At 45.8% G+C, this 14,317-nt stretch overlaps 1 protein-coding gene across 2 annotated transcripts in view; it reads right to left on the reverse strand.

Annotated features, from left to right (window-relative positions):
• Positions 1–14,317, reverse strand: part of CDC14A (cell division cycle 14A) — an 80,301-nt gene that overhangs the window by 44,457 nt on the left and 21,527 nt on the right. For both annotated transcript variants that reach the window (XM_069967547.1, XM_069967549.1), the window contains exon 3: positions 12,724–12,799. In XM_069967547.1, the coding sequence (XP_069823648.1) occupies positions 12,724–12,799 (76 nt within the window). The remainder of the gene's footprint in view (positions 1–12,723; positions 12,800–14,317) is intronic.

Here is a 14,317-nt window from a genome sequence, read left to right on the forward strand (position 1 = left end):
GAGGGGCTGAGAATAGGGTGTCTCCAGTAAAATGGAGTGCCCATAGAGGGGAGGATCTGAGAATAGTGTCTCAAGAAGAAGAGTGCCCACAGAAGAAAGGAGCTGAGAATAAAGTGCTTGCAGTAGAATAGAGTGCCCACCGTAGGAAGGAGATGAGAATAGAGTGCTTGCAGTAGAATAGAGTGCCCACCGTAGGAAGGAGATGAGAATAGAGTGCCTGCAGTAGAATAGAGTGCCCACAGAAGAAAAAAGATGAGAATAGAGTGCTTGCAGTAGAATAGAGTGCCCACAGAAGAAAGGAGCTGAGAATAAAATGCAGTAGAAAAGATTGGTAAAATAAAGTGTCTGCAGTAGAATAAAGTACCTGCAGGAGGATGGAGTGATAGAAAAGAGAGCCAACAATAGAATAGAGTGCCTGGTGGTGGTGCAATGGAAAAAAAGTACAATAGATTGCCTGCATAGGAGAGCAGTCCCAGCAGAACAAACAAGCAGTAGAATAGAGTGCTTTCAGAATAGAATAGCCGTAGAATAAAGTACCTGCAAAAGAGAGAGCAGTACAATTTACTGTCTTCAGTACAGATGCAGTACAACATCATGCTTACAGTACAATGTGTAGGTGGAGCAGTACATAGGAGTGCTTGCAGAAGGGTGGAGCAGTACATAGGAGTGCTTGCAGAAGGGTGGAGCAGGACATAGGAGTGCTTGCAGAAGGGTGGAGCAGGACATAGGAGTGCTTACAGTACAATGTGTAGGTGGAGCAGTACATAGGAGTGCTTGCAGAAGAGTGGAGCAGGACATAGGAGTGCTTGCAGAAGGGTAGAGCAGTACATGGGAGTGCTTGCAGAAGGGTAGAGCAGTACATGGGAGTGCTTGCAGAAGGGTAGAGCAGTACATGGGAGTGCTTGCAGAAGTGTGGAGCAGCACATAGGAGGGCTTGCAGAAGGGTAGAGCAGTACATGGGAGTGCTTGCAGAAGGGTGGAGCAGTACATAGGAGTGCTTGCAGAAGGGTGGAGCAGTACATGGGAGTGCTTGCAGAAGGGTGGAGCAGTACATGGGAGTGCTTGCAGAAGGGTGGAGCAGTACATGGGAGTGCTTGCAGAAGGAAGGAGCAGTACATAGGAGTGCTTGCAGAAGGGTGGAGCAGTACATGGGAGTGCTTGCAGAAGGGTGGAGCAGTACAAAGGAGTGCTTGCAGAAGGGTGGAGCAGTACATGGGAGTGCTTGCAGAAGGGTGGAGCAGTACATGGGAGTGCTTGCAGAAGGGTGGAGCAATACATGGGAGTGCTTGCAGAAGGGTGGAGCAGTACAAAGGAGTGCTTGCAGAAGGGTGGAGCAGTACATGGGAGTGCTTGCAGAAGGGTGGAGCAGTACATAGGAGTGCTTGCAGAAGGGTGGAGCAGTACATAGGAGTGCTTGCAGAATGGTGGAGCAGTACATGGAAGTGCTTGCAGAATAAAGGGGCAGTACTTAGGAGTGCTTGCAGAAGGGTGGAGCAGTACATAGGAGTGCTGGCAGAAGGGTGGAGCAGTACATAGGAGTTCTTGCAGAAGGAAGGAGCAGTACATAAGAGTTCTTGCAGAAGGAAGGAGCAGTACATAGGAGTGCTTGCAGAATAAAGGGGCAGTACTTAGGAGTGCTTGCAGAAGGGTGGAGCAGTACATAGGAGTGCTGGCAGAAGGGTGGAGCAGTACATAGGAGTGCTTGCAGAAGGGTGGAGCAGTACATAGGAGTTCTTGCAGAAGGAAGGAGCAGTACATAAGAGTGCTTGCAGAAGGGTGGAGCAGTACATGGGAGTGCTTGCAGAAGGAAGGGGCAGTACAACATTGTGCTAGCAGTAGAACAGAGTGCCTGCAGAGGCAGCAGCGTTGTATGGATACAATAGCAGTAACAGGGTTACAGGACTATAACAAGATAATTATTTTATATTTATATCCAGTTTATGGGAATGTCACATCACAGACAGATACTCACCAGTGTGACATAAATGACACCCCACATAATAGTACCAGTGCCTATAAACCCTGTAATATTGGATAGAACACATCACCGCATACAAACCGGCCGCCCCAGGTTGTAAACACGACCCAATAAAGGTGACGTCAGAAGGATTTATAACTCGTCCGACTGGGATTGTGCAATCATTAAAATCATATATGAGCACCAATTCAATAGACGGCCAAACCAAGGTCCAGGTGCCGCAGTATTATGGGGCCGGCAACAAAGACCGATGACTAATAAAATCCAGTAAAAGCGGCATTAACCTACATTCTTATTCACTTTGAAGATTTGTGGCAGCAGCAAAAATATTAATAAGCCACTAAAAGCCTGACACACAACATGCCATGAGTAGAGAGAGACGACTTAAAGGGGTTCTCCGGGGAGATAAACAGCATCTCAATAACTGAGTACTAGACGTGATCTAAGCTTGTCATATAGAGACTGAGGACATGTAGTCCCAGTGCTGCGGGGGTTGGGGAGGGGGGGTGTTCGCTCCTATAGCCTTGTCCCAGGACATGGGATATCGCCACGAGATCAGTCTAGATTTTATTAGACAAGCGTGCGTAGTGTTCATGCACTGAAATGCTATTTATATGAACCCCTTTAGCTGTCGGATAACATTCTCGGCTCTGGTGAGCAATCACACGTCAGGCATGCTCAGACTGGAGATTTATTTCTGTACACAGCCAAGCGCAAACACTACCAAGGTCTCCTGCCGTCCAGGAGAAGCTGGCTGCAAAACTTCAAGCAGTTCCCTTGACGGCGAAGCATGCAGCTTCCTCCCATTAATCCAGAGTTGTGGGCATGCTCTGTGCATTTCCTTGGTGATGCCGGGGCAACACACACAAGCCAAGCAACTTTACCTGCAACTTCCTGATCAGGGAGCAGCATGGAGAAACGTTCTGCACAATAAGACACAAAGTCACACAACGCTGCTTTACACTTCAACGTAGATGTGAGCCAACCAGTGCCTAAAAACCTATATAAATGTAAATACTCTTCACGGCTGGGAGGGTGTTACAATATACCCAGTATACACAAACCTAGATAGGGCATTAAAGGGCTTAGAAAAATATGGCCGTTTTCCTCTAGAAACAGCACCTCTCCAGTCCTCAGTTTAGGTGCGGTTTTGCAGCTCAGTTCTATTGAAGTCAATGGAGCTAAATTGCAATACTGTACACAACCTGAGCACAGGGGTGGCGCTGTTTTTGAAAGAATGTAGCTGTGCTTTGCCTAATCCTGGAAAACCCACGGTAGTTCACGAAAAAAAAAAAAAAAAATCTTCTGAATCGACTGGTGCCAGTAAGTGTCAGAGATTTGTAATTTACTTCTATTAAAAAATCTCAAGTCCTCCAGTACTTATCAGCCGCTGTAGGTCCTGCAGGAAGTGGAGTATTCTTTCCAGTATGGAGAGCAGGAGAGGTTTTCTGTGTGGATTTGATACTACTCTGGACAGTTGCTGACATGGACAGAGGTGGCAGTAGAGAGCACTGTGTCAGACTGGAGAGAAAACACCACTTCCTGCAGGACATACAGCAGCTGATAAGTACTGGAAGACTCTAGATTTTTCAATAGAAATAAATTACAAATTTCCAGCACCATTTCTGGCACCAATTGATTTGAAAGAATCAACATACAATGGGGGGATATATAGAAAGCTAAATAGGCCACCACATTTCTGACAAAATTTATAAAAACATTTTTTTAAAAACTAGTGAAGTGTGCACGCCACATTTCTTACGTTATGTCCCTAGGTGAGGCGTTACTTTTCACCATACAAGTATGATATGTATAACCAGAGATTTGTCATTAGCTTTTATAACATTCCCCACAAGATGGAGTCTTCGTCCCCTAGCTGTTGCAAAACTACAACTCCCATCATGCCTTACAGCCAAAGCGAAGCTTTGGCTGTAAGGCATGATGGGAATTGTAGTTTTGCAACAGCTGGCGGATCTGCAGGTTTCACACCTGTTTTCTAAGCCTGAGTGACACTTCCTAAGGTGCCAACTTCTGGCTTCTAGTCAAACTCTGTTTTGAGGCCTAGTCAGAGGACTGAAGCCACAGCCTTGATTTTCAGTCTTGTAACAGCTGTGGTTCATCCCTGAGGCCTATGGGGGGCTGCTGCCTCCTCAGGACCTGCTGTATTTGGGCCAACATGAACGTTAGACCCTTATGGCCTACGTATTTCTCCTCAGTCAAGCCCTGTATCTAAGCCCAGACCCAAGCATGCATGTCCTATGTCTATGTAATATGTGATCAGCCTTATTAAACATCGCAGATACTACAATAACATGAATGTATAGGGTGTAGCAGTATTCGGCTTGTACACTCACCGCCATCCACTGCTGTCACTGAAGCTATAATGGACGCCTCTCCATTTCGCAGCAATGCATTACGTCATAGTGAATTTATAGGTTCCATTCTTGTAAATATCGGCTCGGCCTACATAATGTATGTCTCAGCTGTGTGCGGAGGTTATACGTCCATCTCAGGATCAATACAGTAATACCACTAAAACGAGATTATACCTAAATAGAAAATCAATGGCCTGGGGTCATTCACCGAGTGCCGGGGTCCTTACATTTAGGATGTTAACCCCTTACTGGCAGTCTTTTCAGGGTCTTCAGATATTTTCACATCTACTGAAAATATTTTCCTTATGTCTGAATATACCGCTGCAGGTATATGGATCCCTATGTGGCGGAACTTACCTGGATCCCTTGACATAAAGGGGTATTCTGCTTAAACATAACTTTTGATAAGTTGCTGCCCATGCTGAAACGAACCATTCCTTCCATACGTGTTGTTATCTATTCAGTCTCCTTACCCTAGTTCTCAGCTGCTGCTGAGTTTTTCTATCTGTCTCCCCCTCCTTTCTGAGACCGCTGAGGTAAAAAAAAAAAAAGTTCCTGGCATGCTGTATCTGCAACATTGTAGCTTCTTTGTAATGCTGGGAGGGTTATTCTTAGGTTATTCTGTCCAGGCATGATGGGAGTTGAAGTTTTGCAACAGCTGGAGAGCCATGGTTCCCTAGCCCTGTAGTAGAGTGGATTAGAAGGATGTTTGTCCTTCTTGTTGCCATGTTAGGCTCACACCGCCTGCACCCCAGCCATAACTTACTACGCCTAAACTCACATTGTGCAATCATTTGCATTAAACAAAATCAGATGGCCAGTCAGAGGAGTGTGCTGCGGTGTGGAGCGGCACAGCTTCCTCCCATAGTAACGCATTGTTCTCCCGCCACTTCAGATAAGGTTGTTTGTACTCAGCCCTTAAGACAAGCAGATTATCAGATGGTGATAATGGCCGGTGGTGTCCTGTCCTGTGTGATCTACCCAGGGCGGCTGTAATTATCAGATCAGGATGGCAGACACAGAGGCCTACATACAATGGGCCCCGAGGGCAGTGCTGTACGTGTAGTGCCAACAATAAGGAAGACAGGGGGTCTGTGCTTTGTCATTACACCAAGCGATTATTGGCCCTATTAGGACGACTATCGGCTCTTATGGTCGATAATCGCATGGTGTAATAGCTGCTGTTAAAAGGCAACGATCTGCCGACATGCACAATGTTGGCTGATACTTGTCAATAAACATGTTGAAATATTTTGGAACGATAACCACAGTCTGCTGGCCGTGCAATAGGAGGGCCGGCAGCAGACCGCCGCTATCTGCCATGGGCTCCCTAACGATCCCCTCCCACAGCTCCCTGCGGCCCGTATAAAAGGACCCCGAAGGTCCCCATAAACTTTAGACTGTCGGCAGTATACTATGTATAGGGCGCTGCTGACAGATGATGTCTGTGGAGACAGAGGTCCCCCTTTGTTTTGGGGGAAATAAGCCACAGCCAGAGCTCTTTTGCTGCAACTTAACCCCTCCCCCCATAGAGAACATGGGAACGCTAGACCGTGCCGAATGTTCCTGTATGGGGAGGACGGGGGCAGATGGCAGACATAACTGGCGGCCATCCGTTATTGTAAGTGTATAGGTAGCTTAAATTGGTTTTCTGATTAAAACTATCCACAGGATAGGGGAGAAGTAAGAGATCGCTACAGGGTATGAAGGTCGGACCCCCTAAAAAAAAAATACAGAGAGACATGTCAAGTATTGATCAGTTGGAGTCTGAATGAATGATCAATCAGGAGATAGAACCTAAGCGGCTGAGCGCTGCTTTCTCCAAGATGTCTCGCTTCATAGAGATCGCAGCAAGACAGGGAAAGAAGTAGGCGGCTGCAACCTCCCAAAGCTCTTATGATCGATGGGGTCTGAACACCTAGACCCCCAATGATCAACACTTCTGCCAACAATGGGGGTGTCCCATATCCACCATATCTACTCAAATCATAGATGCTGAAAGAATAAAGGATCGGGCAACTGGATTTACACATGGCCAAATATTTCATTTTCGAGGAGAGATAGAGGTGTCTGGCAGCGACTTAAACCGTTAGATAATTATTGGCTACAACAGGTAATTTTGGCAAGACTGGCCAACCCTCTAATGTGTACAGCGCCTTCCTGACTTATATCAGAGGTGTCTGGTGGTGACTTTCTTAGCTGAGAACAGATGGACGCTCAGCTGTACCTGTGTATTTAGGGAGTGGGAGAGATAGGTAGAGATAAGATAGGTATCTATGGGTCACTATACACAGATCCACCAGATATTTTTCAAAGATACATAAAGAAAGAGTTGATTTTCTGATGGTTCCCGTTGCTCGGTCACGGCTGTCTATGACAAGTTCCAGATTCCCAGAACGCTTGAAGGGTAAAGTCTGTGCGTCTGGCACAGTGATACTTGTCACACTAAGGTTCAGCCACATCACTCTGATCCCTCCCCAGGCGACAACATCTATTCCCACTTTGATCAAGTAAAGGCTCAAAGCCGATGGGGCCGTCTGTTTAATAATACAACGTCCTATTATAGAGATCACAGGATGAACGGCCATAGCATATGTCACATCCAATCCAGGCCGGTGGAGTCACATCACCCCGACACCATCTCAGCACATGTCTGAGGGAAGCTTTGCCGTATATCGTCCGCCGTCCTGGTCATGGGATGGTACACGGCTCATTACAATTACAAGCCAGTAATCACAGCTGTGTAATAAGCCACGATGAGCCGCGCCGTCCGTGTGATCATCTCATGACGGGAGGCGCTGTCATCCTCAACCAACTAGCTGGTCAATGGGGTCCTGTTTCTGAAACCCACCCATCAGCTAAATCTTGGGATAAGCCAGTTACTTAGTTCACATAAGGAAATTGTCCATTTAAAGGGATTTTAGAAATAATCTAAATCGGCTTAATCCACTTAAAGAGGTAAAAAAAAATTCTTTCAAATTAACTGGTTAGAAAGTTATATAGATTTGTAATTTATTTCCATTTAAAATTCTCAAACCAGGACTTATGAGCTGCTGTATGTCCTGCAGAGAGTTGTGTATTCTTTCCAGTCTGACACAGTGCTCTCTGCTGCCACCTCTGTCCATGTCAGGAACTGTCCAGAACAGGAAGTGTTTTCTATGGTGATTTGCTACTGCTCTGGACAGTTCCTGACATGGGCAGAGTGGTAGACTGAGAAGAATACACCACTTCCTGCAGGACATACAGCAGCTGATAAGTATGGGAAGACTGGAGATTTTTAAATAGAAGTAAATCACAAATCTATATAACTTTCTGAAACCAGTTGATTTCAAAGAAAAAGATTTTTGATGGAGTACCCCTTTAAGTGAAGAACCTGTGGCCCTCCAGCTATGGCAAAACTACAACTCCCATCTGTCCAGGCATGATAGGAATTGTAGTTTTGCAACAGCTGGAGGGCCGCAGGTTCTCCATCCCTGCCAGAGACATCAGGTAATATGAGAATACAAGCATGGAGGCTACAGAACACAATTCTCCCTGATCAGGAATCAGCTTACTCAGCACTGGTACAGGTTTAATGAACCTAAGCTGCAATACCACATTCAAACTGAGGACTAGAGTGGCGCTGTTTCTGGAAAAAAATAGCAATTTTTTTTTTTGCTGGGTAACCCCCTTTAATTTATTTCTCCTCTGTCTTAAAGGGCATTGCAACCTATAAAGTAGTCATCTCGGCAGTAAGGACCAGAGGGCGTGCATTAGCAATCAAAATGGAGATGACAGACGCAAATCCGACACGTATATCACTGCAAGATATCTTAAAAAATCTGACCCTGCAATCACATTTCTGCCATAAATGTGCAGTTTAAAGGGCAGCGGGCCCGCAGGAGGATTATCCCTCTCCAATGAGGCTAATCCGCCAGCTTTCCTGTGCACGACCCCCGGGAATAGCCGCTACTTATTATGGAAATGTTCTGCAGCTTGTGATCGGAAACCCCGCTGACATGGATATACCCTGAAATCTGTGTCTAATTGGACATGTGTGAACTCCGGCCAATGCTTTATGGGTTGTCACATGTCCATGTGTCCTGACCATAGGGACAGCTCACTATCCTCCTCCGTGACTCTGCACAACTGGCTCCTAGTCTGGCAGACCTGAGCTGTCCTTAGGTGGCCATACATCTAAATGGTCGCCGCAGCGGATCCCTTGCCTGTTAGTTTCTATTAGAATCCATACTCGTAGCGGGATGTCTATCCCGCTGCAGGTATGTAAGTGACAGCCCCCTTAACCCCCTGCAGGCCGGAGCATACTGTACCTGCTCCACACTCCAGCTTGCATCTGGCAGCGGCATCTCCCAATCAGTGGCAGCGGTGGGGCAGCGTACTGACTGGCTGACCGGGGCGTCCAGCCAGGAACCCCCGAAGCAAGCCGGAGCAGGTAATGTATGCTCTGGCCGGCAGCAGATTTCGCTGCGAATTCCTAGCGTGAAATCCGTTACGTGTGAATCCGGCCTAAAGCAGTAGTCCTATGTCAGCTAATATAGTTATACTTGTAGGACTCTTCATGTTAGTTTTGCAAATACATTCATTTACCAACCTTGTCTCCTTCTCCTCATATGCGGCTCCTTCTCTCCTATTGTTGACAGCTCATTGTCTAGGTTACCGACCACCACTCTGCTCTAAAAGCAGTGGTCTGGCTGGAGATTGGTGTAAAGCAGAATTGGCCCAGTCACCCATAGCAACCAATCAGATTCAACTTTTCATTCTTCACAGATTCCTTGGAAAATGAAAGGTGGAATCTGATTGGTTGCTAGGGGAAACTGGGCCAGCTCTACTTTACACCAATTTGATAAATCTCTCCCATAGTGTATATATACTGTATAAGATATATAAATATGTGAACCAAAACTATATATACACATCATCCAGACCACTGCTTTTAGAGCACAATGGTGGTCGGTAACCTAGAAAAAAGGAGCACCATATAAGGAAGGTTTGCGAAATGATTGTATTTGCCAAATATTTAAAGGGGTACTCCAGCAAATCTTTTTTTTTCTTTTAACCCACTGGTGCAAGAAAGAAATTTCTATAGATTTGTAATTTACTTCTTTTTAAAAATCTCCAGTCTTCCAGTAGTTATCAGCTGCTGTGTGTCCTGCAGGAAGTGGTGTATTCTTTCTTAGGCTATGTTCACACTACATAAGTTCCGCAGAAATCTCGTCCGTTGTTACAACGGCCGTGATTTCTGCGGTACTGACGTAGTGCTGCAGGCTGAGGGAATACACATAGTATACACTCCGGCCGGGATCCCTAGCGGCGCCGTAGAAAACTGACATGTTAGTTTTCTGCGGCCGTTATTCAGTGAATAGCAGCAGCAGAAAACCCTGTCAGTGCTCACTATGGAGCAAGCGGCTCAATGTGTGCTGTGGGGATGCGCCCGCATCAGAAATTAGCGGCGCTAAAGATCATCCGGCCGGTACTGCAGTACCGGTCGGGATGATCTTTTCAGACTACCTGTGACCATAACCTTATGGTGGTTTTACACGGAGCGATAATTCGCCCAATCGCACGATTAACGATTTTGAATGAACGATCAGCGTTTAGATGGAACGATACATTGTACGGAAAAATCGTTTTGCGATCGCTTAAGCCTATCTCATACATAGGTGAAATCGTTGAAAGACTGTTTACATGGAACGATCTGCGAATTTTTTGCGAACGATCAACGACGATTTGAGAAGTTGTTGAAGGATCCAAATGAACGATTTCTCGCTCGTCGCTTGATCGTTCGCTGCGTTTACACAAAGGATTATCGTTCGAATTCGACCGTTATCGTGCAAATTCGAACGATAAATCGCTCCGTGTAAAACCACCATTAGTCTGACACACTGCTCTCTGCTGCCACCTCTGTCCATGTTAGGAACTGTCCAGATCAGTAGCAAATCCCCATAGAAAACCTCTCCTGCTCTGGACAGTTCCTGACATGCACAGAGGTGGCAGCAGAGAGCACTGTGTCAGACTGGAAAGAATACACCACTTCCTGCAGGACATACAGCAGTTGATAAGTATGGGAAGACTGGAGATTTTTAAATAGAACTAAATTACAAATCTATATAACTTTCTAAAACCAGTTCAGAAAATGATTTTTGTTGGAGTACCCCTTTAAGTGGCCATAGACCAGGGATGAAGAATCTGCACCCCTGCAGCTGTTGCAAAACTACAACTCCCATCATGCCTGGACAGCCTTCGGCTGTCCAGGCATGATGGGAATTGTAGTTTTGCAACAGCTGGAGGGGGGCAGGTTCCCCATCTCTGCCATAGACATCAGGTTATAGACATACAAGAATACAGACATGGCGGCTACAGAGCCCAATCCTCCCTGATCAGGAATCTGCTTCCTCAGCACTGGTATAGGTTATGGCTATACATTAACACACAGAGCAGCCTCTGCCTTATGCATATTTAATAGCCCGGTAAGTCCATTAAATGGTCTCCATCGTGTCAAGGAGGAAAGAGTCACCTGGCCGGAGCAAGAGGGGGGGGGGGGCTGCGCACTCAGCAACATTTACTCAAGCAACCTTGTTAACAGATTGTGCTCAGATTTCACCGGCCAGATACAGAGTCGTCCTTTGTGCGGAGCACACGGATCTCGGATTCCTTGCACAATCGGAATGATCCGAGGAGGGGCAGGTTATACAATGGGGGGGGGGGAGCGCTAACACTGGCTCATTTAATTCGGAGAGAGAGCGGCCGTCTTACTGCCAGGTCATCTCCTGTCTGACTTGTTAATAGGAAAAACCATCCGCCGTACAGGGGAGACGCATCAGGTGCAACAAAGTCAATGAATTGTGAACGCAGAGTTAGCGGAGCGCGGCGGCCTTCACTGACCTTCCTCACACTCCAACATAATATCAACCACTTTATTATAGTATAATATATGCAATAGTCTAGACCTCCATGTGTTGCAACTACAAGTCCCATCATGCAAAGTCTAAGCACCATGGGTATTGGAGTTTTGCAACAGCTGGAGAGCCGACCACTCAGTGCTGCATAACTACATTCACTATAAATCACTGCAATTTATAAGGGTCCATTTACAGGGAAAGATTATCTGACAGATTATCTGCCAAAGATTTGAAGCCAAAGCCAGGAATGGATTTGAAAAGAGGAGAAATCTCAGGCGTTCCTTTATGACCCGATCTCTGTTTATAGTCTGTTCCAGGCTTTGGCTTCAAATCTTTGGCAGATAATCTTTCTGTGTAAATGGACCCGATTAACGATCTCAAACGACCGCTATTGCGAAAGACCTGAAAACGTTCACTCATTTCCATGGAACGATAATCGTTACTTATGATCGTATTTGCGATAGTTTTTTCTTCGCTATTTCTTCGCTACTGCGTTCGTATCTACCGCGAACGACCGAACGACGTCTTATTCAATGCGAACGTTTTGCGAACGAGCAACGATAAAAATAGGTCCAGGTCTTAATAAACGATCAACAATTTCTCGTTCGGTCGTTAGTCGTTAACTGCTATTCAACCAAACGATTATCGTTTAGATTCGAACGATTTAACATTAATCTGAACGATAATCGTCCGGTGGAATAGGGCCCTTAGTGTGTCTCCTAGGTTTAATTAAAGGGGTTATCCAGGCTTCGAAAAACATGGCCGCTTCTTACCATAAACAGCATCAATCCTGTCCTCAGTTTGGGTGTGTGGTTTGCAGCTCCCAGTTCTTTCAGATCAGCTGGTACCAGAAAGTTATACAGATTAGTAAATCACTTCTATTTAAAATTTCAAGTCTTCCAGTACTTATCAGCTGCTGTGTGTCCTGCAGGAAGTGGTATACTCTTTCCAGTCTGACACAGCTCTCTCTGCTGCCACCTCTGTCTATGTCAGGAACTGTCCAGAGCAGGAGCAAATCCCCATAGAAAACCTCTCCTGCTCTGGACAGTTTCTGACATAGACAGAGGTGGCAGCAGAGAGCACTGTGTCAGACTGGAAAGAATACAACACTTCCTGCAGGACATACAGCAGCTGATAAGTACTAGTTTTTAAATAGTAAGTAATTTACAATTCTATATAACTCTCTGAAACCATTTGATTTAATTTTTTTTTATTTTGTCAGGGTACTCCTTTAAAGTAAATGGAGCTGAATTGTAATACCACGCACAACCTAAGAAGAGGGGTGGCGCTGTTTTTGCAAGCAAGTAGTTGTGCTTTTTTTTAAGTTCTGGATAACTCCTTTAAAGATGGAGGATCTCCATTGAAAAGTGCGGAACCAAATTCACACATTGATCCCGGCATCTCAGCTCCGTAAAAAAAAAAAAAACCCTTAGAAAACAACAGTCTGATGCGGCCTTGAACACTCCCTTACCTTGAGCTTTTTGTTGAGTTTGCAGCAGTATCTGTAGAGCAGCGCGAGGTTCAAAGGCCCAAAATCTGCATAGAAGCTGAAAGAAAGGGAAGAGGTGATGAAACATGGGAGGGTGGAGAAGCGTTGGGCTCTGTTCACACTCTGAGGATGCAGCGTTGCCCGTACACACAGGATAGATGTTTATTGAATGCTCCCTCTCCCAATCCATTATGTTGCTACCCATGGTGAGACTAACAATTCCTTCCATACTTGTTATTATCTATTCAGTCTCCTTCTCCCAGTTCCCAGCTGCTGCTTTCTGCTGAAGACACAAAAATGTGTGTGTGAGCTTTTCTCTCTGTCTCCCCCTCCTCCCCCCTCCCTTCTGAGACAGCTGATGTAAACAAGTCCATATCTGCAACTTTGTAGCTTCTTTGTAATGCTGGGAGGGATAATCACAGTGAGTTCATTAGCAACCTGACCTCAGAATAACCCTCCCAGCATTACAAAGAAGCTACAATGTTGCAGATACAGCCTGACAGGAACTGGTTTACATCAGCTGTCTCAGAAGAGAGGGGGGAGGAGGGGGAGATGGAGATGGAGAGATTTTTGTGTCTTCAGCAGAAAGCAGCAGCTGAGAACTGGGGGAAGGAGACTGAATAGATAATAACAAGTATGGAAGGAATTGTTAGTATCACCATGGGCAGCAACACATCAAAAGTTATGTTTGAGCGGAATACCCCTTTAACAGGTCAAAACGATACGTTGATTAGCTGATCGATCATCCTATTACACAGGGCGATATCAGCCAATAGTCACACCACATAAAAGGGCTCTACGTGAGGAGAGAAGAGTAAGCTGCTGCGAGACATCTTTGTTAGCGGCTAATCTCCCAAAGAACAAAAGGATCAAGCATGCCGATATTCCAGTGTGAGATGGTTGGCTGGTCCCACCAGAATCAACAGGTTTGGCCGTCACTTAGCTAATATGTATAGAGTCTTAAAAGGGGTTTTCCCAATTCAACAATGTATGCCCTATTCACAGAATATATTGGTTAGGGCATAACTAAGAAATTGCAGGGGTCCAACTGGGGGTGCGATGTGGAGAGAAGGGACCCTGAAATCCCTATAGAGAATGAATGGAGTGGCAGCACGCATACATGACCTGCCGTTATATCCAGCAGGGAGTTCGGGGTCCCCATTCTCCAAAATACAGACCCCAGGGGTCTCTTAGTTATGCCCTGTCCTATAGATAGGGCATAACATGTCAAGATGGGATATACCCCTTTAAAGGGGGTAGTTCACCATGTTTCTTTTCTTTCAAATAAATTGGTGCCAGAAAGTGCCAGAGATTTGTAATTTACTTCTATTAAAAAAAATCTCCAGTCTTCCAGTACCTATCAGCTGCTGTATGTCCTGCAGGAAGTGATGTGTTCTTTCCAGTCTGACACAGTGCTCTCTGCTGCCACCTTGTCCATGTCAGGAACTGTCCAGAGCAGCAGCAAATCCCCATAGAAAACCTCTGCTGCTCTGGACAGTTCCTGACATGGACAGAGGTGGCAGCAGAGAGACTGGAGAGAATACACCACCTCCTGCAGGACATACAGCAGCTGATA

The sequence above is a fragment of the Dendropsophus ebraccatus genome, chromosome 4 (genome assembly GCF_027789765.1).
Source record: "Dendropsophus ebraccatus isolate aDenEbr1 chromosome 4, aDenEbr1.pat, whole genome shotgun sequence".
NCBI classification, from domain to species: Eukaryota; Metazoa; Chordata; class Amphibia; order Anura; family Hylidae; genus Dendropsophus; species Dendropsophus ebraccatus.